Below are 18,684 nucleotides of genomic sequence, written 5' to 3' on the forward strand. Positions count from 1 at the left end.
TTTTGCATGTCGTCATTTAAGCATAGTAGGCGCCGGTTTAGCAACTTGCTGAATGATTCTGAAAAAGTCGGATTTATTGAAACACCCTACTGCACAGTGCCTGCTTGACCATAGCCATATTTGACCGGGCCTTGATCAAGCCACCCGAATAGAGGACCAAAAAGGTGTGTTGCTAGCTGCAGGGCGCAGCTTGCAGCATCACTCAACCTCCAGGACTCCTGTCTCCTGATAATACGTGACGCCATGCACGGCAAAGACACGGGCCAGGGAGAACTCTCCCACAAGATGGAATGAACCAGGGGTGGGTGCACCATCCCCTCTCATAGGCTTTGGTGTACCAGGAAGCCTGTTTGTCTCATCCCTCACAGGTGACCCCTCCAGTATGGGTAGCCCTCTGGTCCGGCTCACCAGCTTATTAGGACCTCAAGCCCCCCCACCGCGGCAAGGCGGATTCCGTTAAGGGGGCTCAGACTGTGAAATAAATTCAGATATGTCTAAATATTATTCACCCTCAGAAGATGATTCAACTAATTCTGAAATTTCTGATGAAGAAAATGATACAAAAGACACTTTAACTCTAAACTTGCAGCATTTGCTGTTGAAACAAAAACTCCAAATGACCACTTACTAAAGCTTCTCTCAGTTTTGTGCCCCCAATTTCTTAGTCTACCAAAGGATCCTCGGACATTGCTTGAAACTGCCCAAGATTATGAGGTGCCGAATAAGGCTTGTGGTGAATACTATTACTTTGGTTTAGAGAAGGGTATCAAAACCTTTACTTCAGAGCTTTTACATCAGCATGCTGAATTCTTCAATTCACCTAATGGAAAAATCCAACTCCAAATCAATTTTGATGGTCTTCCAATTTTGCAAAGTGCAAATACTCAATTTTGGCCTATATTAGGAAAAATCATTCATCAAGATGACTTGGACCCATTTGTCATTGGTTTATTTTGTGGGAAGGGAAAGCCAAGTAAGATCAATGAGTATCTTGGTTACTTTGTCTCAGAGCTGAGGCTTACTCTACAGGAAGGCATTAAGATCACTGGTTTACAGAACAATGTGGGTGCTTATGTATCTAGCTACATTTGTGATGCTCCTGCTAGAGCATTTGTCAAACAAACAAAACCCCATAATGCTTATTTTGGTTGTGACAAATGTGTCCTAAAGGGAGAGTGATGGAACAAAGTTATTTTCACAGAGGTGGATGCTCAAATCAGGACTGATGTTGCCTTTGACAATGAGTCACAGCCAAAACATCATACTGGTGCATCACACAATTTCCACTAGACCCTATTCCTTTGTTTTTTTTCTAGGGGTTATGAAGCGTTTGATCTGGTGTTGGCTTAAGGGACCTCTTGCTTCAGGCAGTCGCATAGGTACTAGTTTGGTAGCAAATATTTCAGAAGCTCTTCAGTCATGTAAGCAATTTACTCCACAGTCATTTAATAGGAAGCCACGTCATTTGACAGAGTTTGAGCGATGGAAGGCCACTGAATTTCGCCAGTTTGCCCTGTATAATGGAATAGTGGTCTTGAAACAGAACCTTAATGATGGGTATTATAGTCACTTCTTGCTTTTTTGTAGTGGCATGTTTCTGTCTTTCTAGTCCATTCCACATTAAAACCCACTGTGATTATGCAGGACAGTTGCTTTCAAAGTTTGTTTGTGATTGAGTACATATTATGGTCTCGAAACTCAAACCTATAATGTCCATTGCCTTGTTCATTTAGCAGCAGATGCTAAAATGTATGGCACTCTAGATTCTTTCTCTGCTTTCCCATTTCAATTTTTGTTTGGGTCGACTGAAGAAAATGGTCAGAAAACCTGACCAACCACTTGCTCAGGTGATAAGACGTGTGTCTGAAGCTGATTATGCTTTCGGCAAAAGTCAGCAATCAAGCAAGCAAGCTTTTGAGTTCAGTCATGAACACCACAATGGAACAGTGTTTTTTTTTTGTTTTTTTTTTTTCTCAGTATGAATGTGTAAAGCACAATGACATTTTTTTCTCCATTAATGAAAGTGATAACTGCATTAAGGTGGGGAAGCATTTTGGATTGAAAAGGAATATTGTTTTGGACAACAGAGACAACAACTCGGAACCAATGATATATTTTGAACCATTTACAGCATTTGATGACTTCTTTACCATGCCACTAAAATCATCAGACCTGGGGATAGTGGATGTTAATGGTGCCTCTAGTAGGTTGAGATTGGTCAAATTTTCTGCTATAACTTGCAAATATGTGAGATTGCCATATAAAACAAAATTTATCTTGATTCCCTTACTGCATTGCAAATTCTGAATTTAATTAATGCTTAGCTTATTTAATTTTCACTTAACACCACAAATATGAGTACAAAAAAAGTAAAATTTTGCATGTATAGTAATTTCTTTAAATTTCATAGGGACACTGCTGAAAAAAAAAAAAAAAAAATACTGGGTTGCACGTTGCCAGACTATGAGTCTTGCTGAAAGTTGCTGTTGACTATGTAGATTAGTTAGTTGTAGTTTTTTAGAGGTCGAAATTGACCAATAAATTGGTGCCATATATATGATGGTGACACTCTGGTTTGAATACTACACCCTATTCATCAACAAATTGATGTCCAGGTTTTGGCATATTTAACAAGGAAGACTGCGTCAACTTCCATGGAATTTTGCCAGCTTGTTTAAAAGTTATTTTATTTCCAGAGAACATGAAACAAAGTTACACGATGATCATAAACAGCCCTTCTTTTTAAAGAGACAAGGTAGTTAATTGGTAGTTGGTAGTTGGTACTTTGCCATGAATTTGGAGATTGTGTAAATATAATGAATAAACACAATGTGTATTCATTGTGTTTCACTCATTCATCAATTACATTTAAGATATTCCTTGATAACATAGTCAAGAGTTTCCCTAAAAAATCCCCAAATTGTGAAAGAAACACTGTAATACAATTCAATAGAAGCAAAGAATCTATATCCGTCACTAAGATGTCTGCCATTATAGCTATGCAACTTTATCCCCCTAGCAGTCAGTAAGTACAGATGGTTTAACCCCTTAAATTGTATCTGCCTCCTATATCCCCCCTTAGTAATTACCCTTATATGCACCCAAACTATACGTTTGGGTGCCTCCTATATCTACCCTCTGTAACCACCCTGTCTATTACCCCTAGATGTTCCACCTTTTACATGAGTGCTCGCAGCAGGCTAGGCTTTGTACTTACCAGGTGCTAGGTGTCACAACTAGGTTCTGCCCATAGTATTGTACTTGCTGAGACTTCTTGTAGATGTATATAATTATATTATTTGATGGAAGTTAGTTCTGTACCATTATCTAAAAAACAGGTCTGACAAGAAGCCATCATTAAACATGTGACATCGAAGCTGACTGGAGCATGTTCATGGTAAAATCAAGTTTTAGTATAGAATCAGTATAGTTCCTAATGGTATCTTCTTTAAATCTGTGTCAAGTTTTTGTTAAGAAATTCTGCATATTGACAAATGATCACTCAATTACTAATTTATTTTTTAATCAGGACTGTTTAGTTTTTTGGTCTTTCTTGTGTCCAGACAAACATGTCAAATTTCCGTGTAACCGAATTCTGTCCAAGTGGGAAATGTTCTCGTAAAGAAGTTGAAGTCATTCCAGACAACTGGATTGACCCAGAGGGAAGTAACTGTATGTTGTGGCCAACCCACCTGCGACACAGGACAGACGTTGAAAAGCCAGTCAAGAATAAAATCCCCCCAGACAACACCTAGAAAGCCTATCCTATATCAAGGATTTTATGGAAAAGTAGTAAGTTCAATTTAACATGATATTAACTTTCCGAAATTCTTGTTTAGTGTAAATGTGTATATGTTTTCCCATTTTAGCTTCATAATATGGTCTGTACTAGATGTCACATGATTAAATGTATTACCTAGGCCAAAGAAGTGTTGTTGTTATGGTTACATGGCTTCTGAAGATAGTCATCTGGCTTTTTTATTTTGTAATTTATTTATTTTGATGGTTCTTTGAATTGAGTCAGGTAACTGGAACCACAACACTGATTTTGTAAGGTGACTAATTTGAAGTTACATCTGTGTTTTCAGTGTTTATCTTGCAACTAAATAACTCGATATGAGTGATTTTTCATTCTCATTAAACTTGTCATTTCAGACACTGTGGATCTAATGATCATTCCAATCAGCATTAATGTTTATGATTTTTTTTTTTTTTTTTATTGGTCTGGATACATGTAGGACTGAAAGGGTTACTATTATATTTCAGCCGAATGGAGTGTAGCTACAAGGAAGTGCAGGAAAGCTGAGGAGACCAGTGACCTGGAGTCTGGGCAGGAAGACAATGTTAGAAGAAACAGAAGGTAAGCTAAGTTATGGTAGGTTTGGCTTGATTTAAAGGGCCTTTGCCATGATATTGGAAAAATCGCTATAATTGTGATTTTCTTTGAGTTAAAACCTAGATTTGGTCATGGGTATTAATGTAAAAGCGTGCGTTAACTTTTACTGTCAATAGGGCCTGTTTACGAGTTGAAAAATATTTCTTATTACTTGTAACTCATTTTATCACTTTAGTACAATTATAATTTGTAAAGGTATATGCCATTACTCTCATAAATATGGGGAAAAGGTGCATTGTAACGTTTATTACTGACGGAAGTCTGTGCCATCAATATCTCTTCACCAATTCCCAAAGAGGCGATTTAAATCGCTACTTATGTTGCTCTAAATGATATATAATATAAAATATACATGAATTGTACAGTTTAATAAGGATATCATGCATGACAGCAATTCATTAAAAAAATTAAAAACTGATTATTAAGTTAATTAGATTAAATTTACTAACTTATAAAAAATAATAACAAAACAGTATCTATAAATCATAGTAATTCATCTGTATGCAATACTAATAGAGATGGTAGGATTAAGTCCCGGAGAGGGGGGGGGGGGGAGTAATTAATCAAGCATATGGGTAGGTAGATGAGGCTCCTTCCTGAGAAAAAATCCATCCTCTTGTTAACGAATGTTTTTTACTGCTCCGATTGCATGTTGAGTTAAATTCTAAAAAGTTGACTCCTTGGAGAGAAAAATATTGTCCGAGTCAAATATTTTCAGCCCTTGTATAGTACGCAAGACCAGTGCCGGACTTAGAAATAGCGGGGATAGATTTCCGTGCTATTGCACATTTACTTCAGCAAGCTACCCTTGTCTTTATTAAGGTCTGGATGTTTTTTTGTTTTTTTTTGGTGGGGGGGGGGGGGGGTGGCTTGAACGATTTTTGCCTGACAATTACTCCTAGCTGACCCCCCCCCCCCCCCCCGGCTCGTACGCCTATAGCCATAGCGGACGGCTAATTAGTAGGCCTACAGTGGCTAATCAGGTCCACTTTGTATTTTAAAAAACATGCATTTACCATTAGTTATAAAACAATGAGCCGGGAATCCCTTGGTTAATGCCGGTTTATAAAATCGCACAAACGCCCTGCTGCCACAACTTACGGCTTCACTAAAAAAAAATTAGACAAAACTCGATAGTCAAAACGATGACGTAATAATCAAAATGATGACGTTATTTGATTATTACTTTATCGCATGATATTTTATTTCTTGAATACTGATCTTTTAGAGGCAAGGATCCTAAGACCAAGGTTGATAAAACATTTGTCATACCAGGGTTATGGTTGCGGGTGCCTAGCCCCCCTCCCCTCGCCGGGGAAAGCCCTGTGTTTTTGTTGTGGAAGAATCTATTAATTTTGGTAAAAATTGGGTGAAAATGAACTTAGAATAGGAAAAACTAGGCTAGTAATCGGCACCAAATGAAGAGAGGAGCTTTTTTGTTTGTAAGCAATTTACGGGAGATAGATCGTCGGGGAACGAGATAGATCGTCAGGTAAAAGGCTAACGTAATGAGCACAAGGAATGTGAAGTTAGAATGACCCAAAAATTCGTCTAGAAACCACCACGTATATACCTCACTTGGTCTTTATGCATATGTATTACTTATATATACCTCAGTTTTTGTCTTTAGCTATGTAAGATAAAAGTACTTAATTATTTATATAGAAAGAGGATACTTTATTTTATTAGTTCTACATGAAGTCTATACATTTCCTTTTTTTTTTCTTTTTTTTTTTTTTTACTTATATTAGGAAATTGTAAAATATAATAGTTTACCCTACAAAGTATAAGTTTTTTGTGTTACCCCACCATACATTCTCTTTATTTAAAGGGTACACTGTTATATCACATAGTACCATTATATTAAGGTTGTATAATTTATATTTTGATGAAGAAAACAATTTGTATTATTTTTGTTATTGGAAGAATTCATTTAAGTTCTAAAAATTATGCTTGTATAGATTAAGAAGAACTATATGTTTGTACTATATGTGATCTGAGTAGACTTTAAATTTTGAAATATATACAGTAGTAAAGCCTGATACTATTGCTATAATGAGAGAGAGAGAGAGAGAGAGAGAGAGAGAGAGAGAGAGAGAGAGAGAGAGAGAGAGAGAGAGAGAGAGAGAGAGAGAGAGAGAGAGAGAGAGAGAGAGAGAGCAGAGAAGAGTGCCATACAACAGCCTGAAAGTCCTTTAGATTATCGTGAAATATCCGAGCTCGGATAGGTTTATGTTTTTTAGTTTTTTTTAGTTTATGTTTTTGTTTTGTTTTTATTTGATTTTGCTACAGATTGGATTTATTCGTTCCTGGTGCTGTACACACGAATGAAAGAAAATAACATCTTTGGGGAGCCCAGGAAATGGATGAAGAAAAGGAAAGAAGATAGCTGAGAACAACAACTTATGTAAAGAGTGACAGGTTGGAGTACCTGGACATTTTGGTAAATGTATGTTTATTTTATTGTAAAAGAGTAATGATTTATGATTCATAATGTCAACTAAAATTTGTAAGCTCATTAAGTGTTTTGATATTACCCCTTCTCTCAGTTACCTCTAAGGCTGAAATTAGATCATAAATACCCTGTATGATTCTTCTTCTTTTATAGTGTAGGTTCTGAAGATAACTTTTAGAGAAACCACTGAAAGGAATTAACAGATAGTGCCCATCTGGATGAAATATTTGAGTGGTTCCCAGAGGGCGCTAAACTAGCCCCCCCCCCCCCCCCCCCCCCATGAAAGCCTCCCTCGTCGGGGGCGCCACCCCTGGTTGCTAGGGTTCCATAGTACTCAAAGTTGTTGATGTTTGGGATATAAAAAGTGAGGCGTATACCCTATACTAAGAACCTATAAGCGTTCTACCGGTATGGTTATGGGCGTTTTATAAATTGTATTCACTTTAGTATCAGTTTTTTAAAATATTGTTGCAAATTCGACATTAGTCACATCATTCTCAGCAACAATATAATAACAATATAATCCGATTTATCGCAATGAAACCCTTCCGTATCAGCATTGTTACTGGCAATGATAAATACACTAACTGGCCAGTGCCGAGTTTCATTGAGCGTTACCCGTGTGACATTGTACTTGCTACTGGAGCTCAGCAGGGGGCGCTTCGGGTTGCGCAGAAATCTGAGCTTTGGAATTTCCACAAAATAGTGTTTTTTAAATTTATGTATTTGTTTTTAGCCTTTAATATTAATGGAGCCCCTTTTAAGGAGTGTAGAGAGTTTTGTATATGTAACAAAAATATATCGTGGCATAGGCACTTTTAAGTGTAGACACTAAAGGTCATGAGTATTCTTAATTGGACATCTGTCAGATCTAATCATAATAATATAATACTAATTGGGGAATTGAAATTGCTTATCATGATGCTACCCAGTGAATATTAGCATAAATGGATCATATATACTGACTATGATCCATTTATAATAATAGTAGTCACTCTTTTCAAAGTTAAGCAAAAGTTGAACTTGCTTTAATGGAATTAATTAAATACCACATTAGTGACTTATTATAGGACTAGTATTAGCATTTTATTATATTATTAAAGGGATTGCATTTACAGCATTTATTATACCTTCACTAATAGAGAGACAAAACAGTACTCACTTGTGTTTTTTAGAAATAAGTGTACTATAGACAGAACAGTTTTTTACAAGCTTTTGGTGCCATTTTTTTTCGTTTCAAGTGTCTGTTCTGTTCTTTTTTAGTGATGCGTAGTTCCACTCCTATCCGTTCATGTAATATCACCCCAGACCGTCATTCACCACAGCCAAGCACAAGCAGAAATGCAAGAGTGTGCACATGCAACAATGCTGATGCTCTTGGTAAGTATTGCAACTCGGATAACTGTAATACAACTTACACATGCCACATGCGGTTGCCTGACCCAGGTCCAAAATATGATGAGGCCGAAGAAGAAATTCGTCTAATTTCTTCTTCCAGGGAAGAACTGGAAAGTTTAAACTGCACACTTCGAGAAAATGAACGGACCAGAAAAAAAGTGGTGAGTGTTTTTAACAGTTTGATATCAAAAGTAGATAATATTTTTTTTTTTTTTTTATTTCCATTTCAACCCATTCCTGTCCCTTCCAAATATGTAAATGTTCCTTTCCCATTTTGCCCTTCTCAATTTGACCCTTTACTAATTGGCTGTAGGAAAAAAGTCCTGAGAGGGCACAGTTGGGAAAGGACCAAATAGGAAAGAGGCAATATATAATATTATATGGCACCATTTTTTGAAAGACTAGGTTGATCCCTGAGGGATGTGACGAGAGGAATTCTTTGGGCCCTCCTTAGCCATGAGTTGGCCTTGGAAGACAACGTAACTTTGATGGCTGTGATCAGAAGTACGTCCCATTTTACTTAACTGTTCACCTGTATTTGAGCCTTAAAGGTTAAATAATTATGTTGCCTAAAATATAATTTAATGTTTTCATAATAAAAATTTAAAACTTTTGTGCTTTTATAATAAAAATCTAACACTTCTTGAATGTTATGTATCTAGCGAAATGTCAGCCTTCATATACAGGCAAACCAGTGACTCTTTTAGTTTTTTGAGTTCTTAATTAATTTGTTCTATTAATATGTTACTAGGACAAGCCATTCCATATTAATATTTATAATCTCCATTTATAAATCTTCATTTCAAAAGTATCATTACATTTTAATAAAATACACCTTGTCAGTTGAACACAATGCTAGTATCCTATTTCTTTTTGAAGTGCTATGAATGCAGGTTACAAATGATTAATATCAGATGTCTTGTTCTGGTAACATACTTAGTAAGTTTTACATGTACGTGTGCATGTAGGTATATCTATTACATGTAGGAGTTGTTGTACTATTGAATTACGAATTACTAAGTTTAGGTTTTATAATGACATTTTTCAGAAAGCATTAGGAGAAATAAAGACTACAAGTCCGTCACAGACAAAGACATAAATGAAGCCATTTATGTCTTTAAAAAAATTGTAAATATTTCATGTGCTATTTTATTCGTTAATCCTAACGGAGACATTACTGAATCTTACATATTTTCTGAACTTCATTTGTAAACCTCTTAAAACCTCTTATTGATTTCTTGAAGATGGTTTTATGTTTCATATTTTCATGTTTTGTTTGCTCAGTACAGCTGATTCTTATAATCATATTTATGTGTATAAAAATTAGGAAAGAAAGTAAAAATATGTCAAGAAACTGTACAAAATTATTTTCTCAATTTTGAATGTGAGTACGTAATACAACTTTGAAAACTGGTGACATTGAAGAAAATTCGACAAGAGTTTTTTGTTTAGAAAAATGCCATCAATTTAGATCTCACAAGCTTATTTTTCTTCCATGAAAAGTGAAATTTTCTATCAAGTTTTAGTCATACTTAGTATTTCTGACTTTTAAGTGCTTTTTAATTGTAGTTCGGTACATGCTCCACATTATAGAAAACTTGAAAATACTAGTTGGGCCAAAATATAGTTGTACTTCCGGTTACCCGACCTCTCCTATCTGAAGCGCCCGACAGTAAAATTTTATGGAGCGCCGATAGCCAACCCTGATTTTTTTATCACTAGGTTCAAATCAAGTGCGGTTTTATTTTTGCAGTTATAAATATTAAAATTATATACATGCATATTCAGTTCCTTGCGGGGCCGGTTTGCACAATAATCAACTGTATAAAATTAAAAAAAAAACATTCCTACGTAACTACCCTATTCCTAACATTTATGTAACCAGAAGCATAATTTAAGCTTTAACCCTTTAAGCTTATTCTTCAATTCATTTAAATTTTCGCGCCATTAGTTGAACATCGTTCAAAATTAATTGCCAGTTCTGTCAATTAATTGTGATTCCAGTTCTGTAAATAAATATATGAACTGAATTTAATATCTGAAAATGTGTCATTTTGTTTACTGTTAGTCTAGTGCTCTACCCACCCGTAGCACAGTCTTGTTTAGTACCAGTGCCAGTAGCCTTTACTGGTACTGGTCAAGCAAGTGTTGCAATTGGATTGACTGCGTTGCAGTAAAATGAGTGCCCACATTCCCCCACCTAGTACCCACATATGCCCACATTTGCCCATTTTGCCCACATGGGCCCCACATGAATACCCTGTTTCATCCCCCATGTGGGGCATGTATGGAACATACATGCCCACATGGAACCCACATGGGCTGCCCATATGGTAACCACATTTTTGCCCATATTTGCCAACATGGAACCCGCATGGGCCCCATACATTTTGCTATCTGGGTATATATATATATATATATATATAATCAAACGTTTCGGAGATTAATCATATCTCCATCATGAGTGCTGTAATAATGAACCAAAATACCATGCATTAGGCAACAGAACAATTTATAAAATAATTAAAGAGGTTCTCTAAATAAACAACGATACATAACAGATAATTAGAACTTTCATAAGAACAAGACAAGATCAACAATAAAAACAAACTATGAACAAACGATAAGGACACAGTAAGAATATATAATGAGGAAAACAAGATTAAAGATGACAAACTAACCAATATGGGTGATAATCAGGGGTGGAAAGCGGATAGTTAGTAAACAAGATGATTGCAGTCTTGGTGCTGTTTAGCTTGGGTTTAATCTTTTGAATCAATAAAGATAATGAGGTCTTGACGGGAGGAGTGGGAAGATAGAATACCGAAATATGTGTAGGAGGAAGGGTGTTTGCGGTGACATAACCATCGTGAAGTTGACCTCACGTACCTGACTTGGCAGTCAGGTAAATAAATATACAAAGTTAGAACACAAATTAAAATGGCATCTCGTAAGCTGTTAAAATAAATGCAATAGTGTTAGAGTTGCTGAAGACAAACTGAATTTGATTTGAGGGTAATTGTTTTGTAAAAGTGTTTTTAATTGTCTTCTAATGTCAAAGCATAATTTCCCCATAAATTGTAGTTTCACGTATCTATGATCACTAATTTTATCAAATGAATATAATGGGTACCTATTTCTTACAAAGAAGTTCTTTAGAAAATTTATTTCATTATTGGAAGTGGACCAATTGTTACACAGATTATAGGCTCTAGTGATGAGTGTCTTTATGCTGTTGATTTTATTGATATATGGGATATTGCTGAGAACGTGAAATTATAAAGGTTGGTTTACGGTAAATGCTGGTATGGAAATGTCCATTGTCCATGGTAACACAGGTATCTAGAAAGGGTAGTTGGTTGTTGTGTTGCATTTCACAGGTAAATTTAATATTTGGGTATTGGGCATTGCTTAAGCCGTTTAGTTCATGGTGACAAAGAAAAACGTTGGCATATGAAGGGCGAAGTGTGTGTAAAGATAATTATTAAACGTCGTGGCCTGCAATACTAAGTAATTTTTAAACTGTTCTTTGTAGAACCAAAGTTATTGAGATGAGTGGTGTTTTAAGTTGTTTGTTATAATACCCATGGTAAAGGGGGACGTTGGTAAACACCGAATCCACATCAAAACTTGCCATAGTGATGAGGTTAACAGATGTGGTTTCATTCGCAAAAGTTATTGATTTTTCAATGGTATATTGATTGGTGGTTAAAGGAAAAGGAACCAGAAAATTTGCAGTGTTATAGTTAAAGGTGCCAAGAGATGAAATAATAAGTCTTAGTGGAATATTAAGTTAGTGTAATTTGGGGAGACCACCCAGTTATCCGGGTTGGGATCAGAAGTTGCTATTTGGTTATAGGTGCTCTCACCAATGGATGATTTAATGGTCCTGAGTAGTCTATTCAGTTTATTTTCAAGATACGACAAGTGAGTGGATATTTCATTAGTGATTCTTTTAAATCTAGTATGGTCATTCAGAATGTTAAGTAATTCTTGGTGCTTAGTTTAAAATGACAATTCCACGACCCTAGTCTGGTTTCGTAATTATTATAGTCCCATCATTTTTAAGCGTCTGTAGAGGTGATGTAAAAACTGCGTCATTAGGAGGCATACAGTAATCCAGTCCCTGTGATAGAATATTTTTATTTCTCAGGTTAAGATTCTGTTAGAAAAAAATAAAATTATCTTGTTATATATATGCGTTTGAGGAAGGAAAACAGGTTCTTAAAGCAGAAAGTGTGAGATTTTGTAAGGATGTCTGATGAGTTGGGATGTCTATGTAGGGAGGACGTGGGCATGACAATATAGTATGTGGGACTGAAAGAGGAACATTCGGAAACCGCGAATGTTCTGGATATCTTCAATAGTTTCTGTAGTGGAGTTGGTTGGGGAGTTTTGTGAGATAAAGGTTGTGTGTGTATATATGTGTATCGTATCAGTGAACGAACTATGTAATGAACAATGATATGGCAACACTGTTATTGTTTTAGACAGAAGCCAGTCGCACTGTCACCATGGTACGAGACGTATGTACGTCAGCCCAGACCCTTGTGTATCTAATCTCTCCTGTCAATAATCACCAAAGGATTTACGCGAGTTTATCTATCCACATCTGATAAGACATTCTGTGGACATCCCACACCCACATGGCGCAGTGATTTTCTGTGAAAAGACAGTGATGAGAGGAACCGGCAGTGTGACCCAGCGATGCAGCAGCCTCGTGTTCAGTGACTTCCCTCAATTTGTGAAGTGTTTGAGTGACTTGTGTGGTGTTAGTGAATTGCAGTGATCTCTTATGGTGTATTGTGAGCAGGGAATACAGCTGTCATTTGATTCCCCCGCATTTTTGGTCATTTCGGCCAGAGCTACGTTCTACACCACCACGCATCTTGTCTGCAGCTTCACTGTCGTTCTCGCCGCACCACACAGCCAGAGCGACGAAGCTCCGCCCCTTCGTGACGTCGAGCCCCAGGATTGGCCAGCCGTGCCCGACAGCTCTGACGCCGCGGCGTCCGTCTGCGAGGCGCCCTGAGTAAACAACCGAACACACGTATATCATTAATATAAGCCAAAATGCCTAAGAAGACGAAAGCAGCGGCTACGAAAGAGGAAGTCACGCTTCTCATTCATCGACGTCGCCACCAGAAGCACAACCAGCTAATATATCCATGGATATACTATGCAAATGATGGAAATATGGCGGCAAGAGGCAGAAGAGAGGAAACAGGCGGAAAAACAACGTCGACAAGAGGACGAGGAACGACGACAGGAGGAAGACAGACGTTGAAGAGAGGACGACGAGCAGAGAAGGAAGGCTGAGGAACAACGATTCTTACAGCTGTTTGCTACCCTCACCACGTCTCCTACTCCCCCGCAGACTGTAGGACCACAGCCTGCAGTCGCCACGGACCTTCCGACTTCGGCGCCTTCGTCAGGTACTCCAGCACTGAAGACTTCAGTCTAGCCTCCCCCACCCCTCGCCCAAGACGTTACTTTGCGGTCGTACAAAGAGTGGAGACAACGGTGGGATGACTATGCCGTCATGATTGACCTGCATAACCTGCCTCAGCATAAGCAATTAATACACTTACGTGCGTGCTTATCTGCTGACATGAGAGGAACACAGTTTAGGCGTGTCTCCAGCGTCAGATTTGCCTCTGATGGATGTCCTCCAGCGATTCCAGGCCTTCGTTCGCGACCAAAAGAATGAGGCTTTACGACGTCTCACATTTTCCCAATGCAGGCAGGCCCACAATGAGAAATTTACAGATTTTTATGTGCGCCTAAAGCAAGCTGCAGATGATGTAGACCTGTGTAAGGGACATATCAATGCTTGTATCGAGACCCAAATCAAGCATGCCATCTTAATAGGTGTTCAAGATGAAGAGACCAAACAACGCCCATTAGAGATGAAGTCCGACGCCACCCTTGAGGACGTAATAACTGTGTGTAGGTCTCGTGAGGCTGCCGAGTCCACCACACAAGAACTACGCCCATTGCAACCAGCTACACGTGCAGTGTCTGTTTACAAGCAGAAAAAGCGGCGAGCTGCTAGGGGTAATGGTGAAGAACCCCACCGAAAAGCCACCAATCGCACTCCCAAGTCTTCACAACCACAGCCAAAAGAACTTTGTGACCAATGTGGATACAGGTCACATGTCAAGAAGAAGTGTCCTGCTTCTACTAGCACCTGCCGTACCTGTGGCAAAGTAGGTCACTTTACCAGCCGTTGTGAGTCAACAAAGAAAAAGATGCCAACCCCACAAGGGAATGTTCTCTCAGTTTCCCAAGCTTCACACAGCATAGCCAAAGTCTGCGCTGTTGAAACTGAATCCTGTGTAGGCCCGGCATCTCCAACAATTAGACTGTTAGTGCAGTCAGGAGACTCTTCAGCATATGTAGACTGCATACCCGACACAGGATCTGATACAACCGTGATGGATGTTACCCTTCTCAAGTCGCTAGGATTAACAACAGACAATCTGGAATCTACAGACTTTAGACTGTATAATCCTGATGGATTGAAAATGAACTGCACTGTCCTTGGATCATTATATGCTAGCATGACGTATGGTACAGTCACCATACAGGGTTAGATAAATGTGTTGAGTTCGTTACCACGACCTCTGCTGTCTTGGAGCCACACACAACAGTTACAAATTATCCCCAAAGACTGCCCACGACAGATCCTAGACAGACGGCATGGCAAACGCTTTACCAGTAATAACCTGAAAACAGTTCAGCCTGCAGAGGTAGCAAGAAATGTTTCAACCTCCAGAGTTATGCATGATCACCATTCAGTGCCACCCCAGGAGGACACATGCCACCAGCCACCCCCATCTCTACCATCACAACAGATCCCTTTACATCCACCAAGACCTCCTCCACTCTCTGCATCCCCTGATGAGGCTAAGAAGTTTTTCCTCTGAGAATTTTCAGACGTTCTCATGACGAAGGAAGATTTCCGACAGGGTACGAAGCTCAAGGAGAAGTGTGGACCCCCTATGAGGAGCTTCGTAAAGGAAAATGCCAAACCATTTGCTCTGCACACGCCCCGAGTCATTCCCCTTGCCTGGCGGGATGACATTATGAGAGAGTTGGACTCCATGGTGGCTCAGGGTATCATTACTCCTGCAGGTGATGAACCATCACAATGGTATCACCCCTTAGTGGCTGTAGCTAAGCCTAATGGAGGTGTCAGGATAACTGTTGACCTCACCAAACTCAACAGTCAAGTGCTCCGGTCTGCCCATCCCTCACCGACGCCTCATGATGCTGTACGTCGTATCAACCCTAAGGCGCGGTACTTTTCCACCTTGGATGCCTTATATGGCTATTGGCAGATACCTTTAGAGGAGCGAGATCAACATTTAACAACATTCATCACCCCTTATGGCCGCTTCCGCTTTTGTCGTGGACCCATGGGCTTCGTGGCCACAGGTGATGAGTACTGCCGTCGAGGTGACATAGCACTTGACGGAGTGCAGCAGTGTGTAAAGGTGGTAGACGACGTCCTTCTATGGGATGAGGACTATGCATTCCACCTAAAGTGAGTACAGGAAGTTCTCATAAGATGCCGTGCACATGGCATTACCGTGAATGCAGACAAGTTTGTGCTTGCAGCCCCAGAAGTGTCATTCTGTGGATATACCCTGTCAGGGAATGGAATTGCAGCTGAGGAAGAGAAAGTCCGTGCCATAGCTGAATTCCCAAAGCCAGCTAACCTGACTGACCTCAGATAATTTATGGGCTTGGTGAACCAACTGGCTGAGTTCACCCCTGCAATTGCCGAGTCTGCTGATGTTTTACGCCCCCTCATGAGTCCCAAACGTGCCTTCATATGGACTCCTGATCATGATGCATCATTCAGCCGTGTGAAGAAATCTCTATCACAACCACCTGTTCTCGCCCATTTTGACCCACCACTCAGGACCATACTTCAGACATATGTTTCCCGCCTGTATGGTGTAGGCTATGCACTCTTGCAAGAACATAAGCCTGGAGAATGGCGATTAGTGCAATGTGGTTCCCGATTTCTTGCAGACATGGAGACGAGATATGCCACAATTGAGTTGGAATTAGTGGCTGTCGTATGGGCTATGATGAAGTGCAAATATTACCTGCTTGGTTTGCCCCACTTCACATTGATGACAGACCATAGACCTCTGGTACCCATACTCAACTCGTACATGTTAGATGCAATTGAAAACCCCTGACTACAGCGCCTGAAAGAGAAGATAGCAAGTTATGTCTTCACAGCTACGTATCATAAAGGAAAGGAACTAGCAATCCCAGATGCCCTTTTCCGTGCTCCAGTGGATTGATGACACACATCACTATGTCAGATGTGTAGTTACTCAGCGTATGGCCACTCTGAGCACAGTATCAGGGACAATACAGTCAAGTGACTTGGTGCTTGATAAGATGCGAGCAGCAGCACGTGAAGATTTGGTATATGTCAAGCTCCTCGACAAAGTGACTCATGGTTTCCCTGCCAACCGTGACAATTTGGACTCTGACCTACTCCCATATTGGAAGGAACGTGACAATTTGTACCACGATGAGGACCTCATCCTTTTGGGACCCCGCATTGTAGTTCCTTCTACCCTCCGCCGAGAAGTGTTGGCTCGCCTACATGACAGTCACCGTGGCGTGGAAGCCACAAAGCGTCGTGCCCGACAGACTGTATGGTGGCCTGGTATCAATTCAGATATCACAATTGCAGTCAGATCATGTGAGCCTTGCCAAGTACTTCTTCCAAGTCAGCAACAGGAGCCCATGATGACAGAAGAAGCCCCTACCAAACCCTTTGAGTCTGTGTCAGCTGATTTTTTCAGTGCAGCAGGGAAGTCTTTCCTGGTGTATGTTGACCGACTCTCAGGATGGCCTGTGATAGCATGCTGTGGCACTGACACTACAGCAGCCGCCACCATTAGCTTCTTCAGAAGATTTTTCCGTGACCTAGGAGTCCCTCTTCAGCTACGCACTGATGGTGGACCTCAATTTTCGAGCCGAGATTTTAACGACTTTCTGTGTCGATGGGGTGTTCGCCATGATACATCCTCTCCCCATTATCCACAGAGTAATGGTCATGCAGAAGCTGCAGTGAAGGCAGTGAAACACATAATTATGAAAGTTGACCCTTCTGGTATCCTGAATGAAGCTTTTGACCGTGGATTGTTGGAGCTCCGTAATACACCAAGTCAGGATGGCCGCTCCCCTGCACAAGTTTTGTTTGGCCACCCTCTACGTTCCTGTGTTCCAGCCCACAGCTCATCTTTTGCTCCAGAATGGCAATCAAAGACAGAAGAATGTGATCGCCGTGCAGCTATGAGGAAGCAAGCTGCTAAGGCATTGTACAACTCGCACGCCAGACCATTACAGCCACTGCAGATTGGATCGCTAGTCCGCATACAAGATCCTGTCTCCAAGCGATGGAATAAAGTAGCTGTAGTTATGGGACTTGGCCGGAGCCGCGACTACCTTCTCCGGACGCCTTCAGGACGAGTGCTTTGGAGAAATCGTCGGTTCCTTCGCGTTGTGCCCATTCCACCCCGTGCACCTGTGGAGGACAAGTGTGAGGATGTCCCTGACCGCCCATCCCGAGATTCTCCTTGCCGACGTAGACGTCGTCAACCCAAAAGTTATGGCGCCAGACGACGTTCTCAATGTATTGCTGCCAGTTCATAGGCTTATGAAAGTGAGAAGGAGGGTAGATGTGTGTGTATATATGTGTGTATCGTATCAGTAAACGAACTATGTAATGAACAATGATATGGCAACACTGTTATTGTTTTAGACAGAAGCCAGTCGCACTCACCATGGTACGAGACGGATGTGCGTCAGCCCAGACCCTTGTGTATCTAATCTCTCCTGTCAATAATCACCAAAGGATTTACGCGAGTTTATCTATCCACATCTGATAAGACATTCTGTGGACATCCCACACCCACAAAGGTTTTCTTGTGAGGGGGGGAAGAGAAGTCTGGTGTCTGAATAGGGGCAAAGGAAGGTGGAGGTGATTGTGAGGTAGGGGAAAAGGGGGTGGAACGTTTATTCTGTCTGCTGCGGGTAGTGCGGGGAGGGAGAGGGGTAGTGCGGGGAGGATGAGGGGAAGGTGTTGGGGCTGTAGTAGAGATTGGGGTGTCTGGATTTAGGATAGCAAAAGAATTTGATTGGGTAGAGATTGGAGTGTCTGGGTTTAGGATGGCAAAAGAATTTGACTGGGGAAGGTAGGAGGTAGAAGAGGGGAAGTTAGATGGAGGGGGGTTGGGTTTAGGAGAGGGTGTAGGAGCTTGGGAGGTAGGGGGATTGGCAGAGTGAGCGACATTACTGGAGTAGGGGGTAAGCGGAAAGCCTTGTCGACGTGCTTCCTGTCTGGCTTCACGAAGAGTGAGTCCAAGTCTGAATCTGAGAGTTGCTACCTCAGACTCAA

At 40.2% G+C, this 18,684-nt stretch overlaps 2 protein-coding genes across 2 annotated transcripts; both read left to right on the forward strand.

Annotated features, from left to right (window-relative positions):
• The first annotated feature begins 243 nt into the window (after positions 1–243).
• On the forward strand, positions 244–1,179 carry LOC125043067. The gene is made up of 2 exons (XM_047639021.1): positions 244–262; positions 590–1,179. Exons 1-2 carry the CDS (start codon positions 244–246, stop codon positions 1,177–1,179), a joined length of 609 nt encoding a protein of 202 aa, XP_047494977.1.
• A 15,365-nt stretch (positions 1,180–16,544) lies between these two features.
• Positions 16,545–17,949, forward strand: LOC125043069 (uncharacterized protein K02A2.6-like). The gene has a single exon (XM_047639022.1). It carries the CDS (start codon positions 16,545–16,547, stop codon positions 17,937–17,939), a length of 1,395 nt encoding a protein of 464 aa, XP_047494978.1. The 3' UTR covers positions 17,940–17,949.
• The last annotated feature ends 735 nt before the right edge of the window (positions 17,950–18,684 follow it).

The sequence above is a fragment of the Penaeus chinensis genome, chromosome 33 (genome assembly GCF_019202785.1).
Source record: "Penaeus chinensis breed Huanghai No. 1 chromosome 33, ASM1920278v2, whole genome shotgun sequence".
In the NCBI taxonomy this organism is placed as follows: Eukaryota; Metazoa; Arthropoda; class Malacostraca; order Decapoda; family Penaeidae; genus Penaeus; species Penaeus chinensis.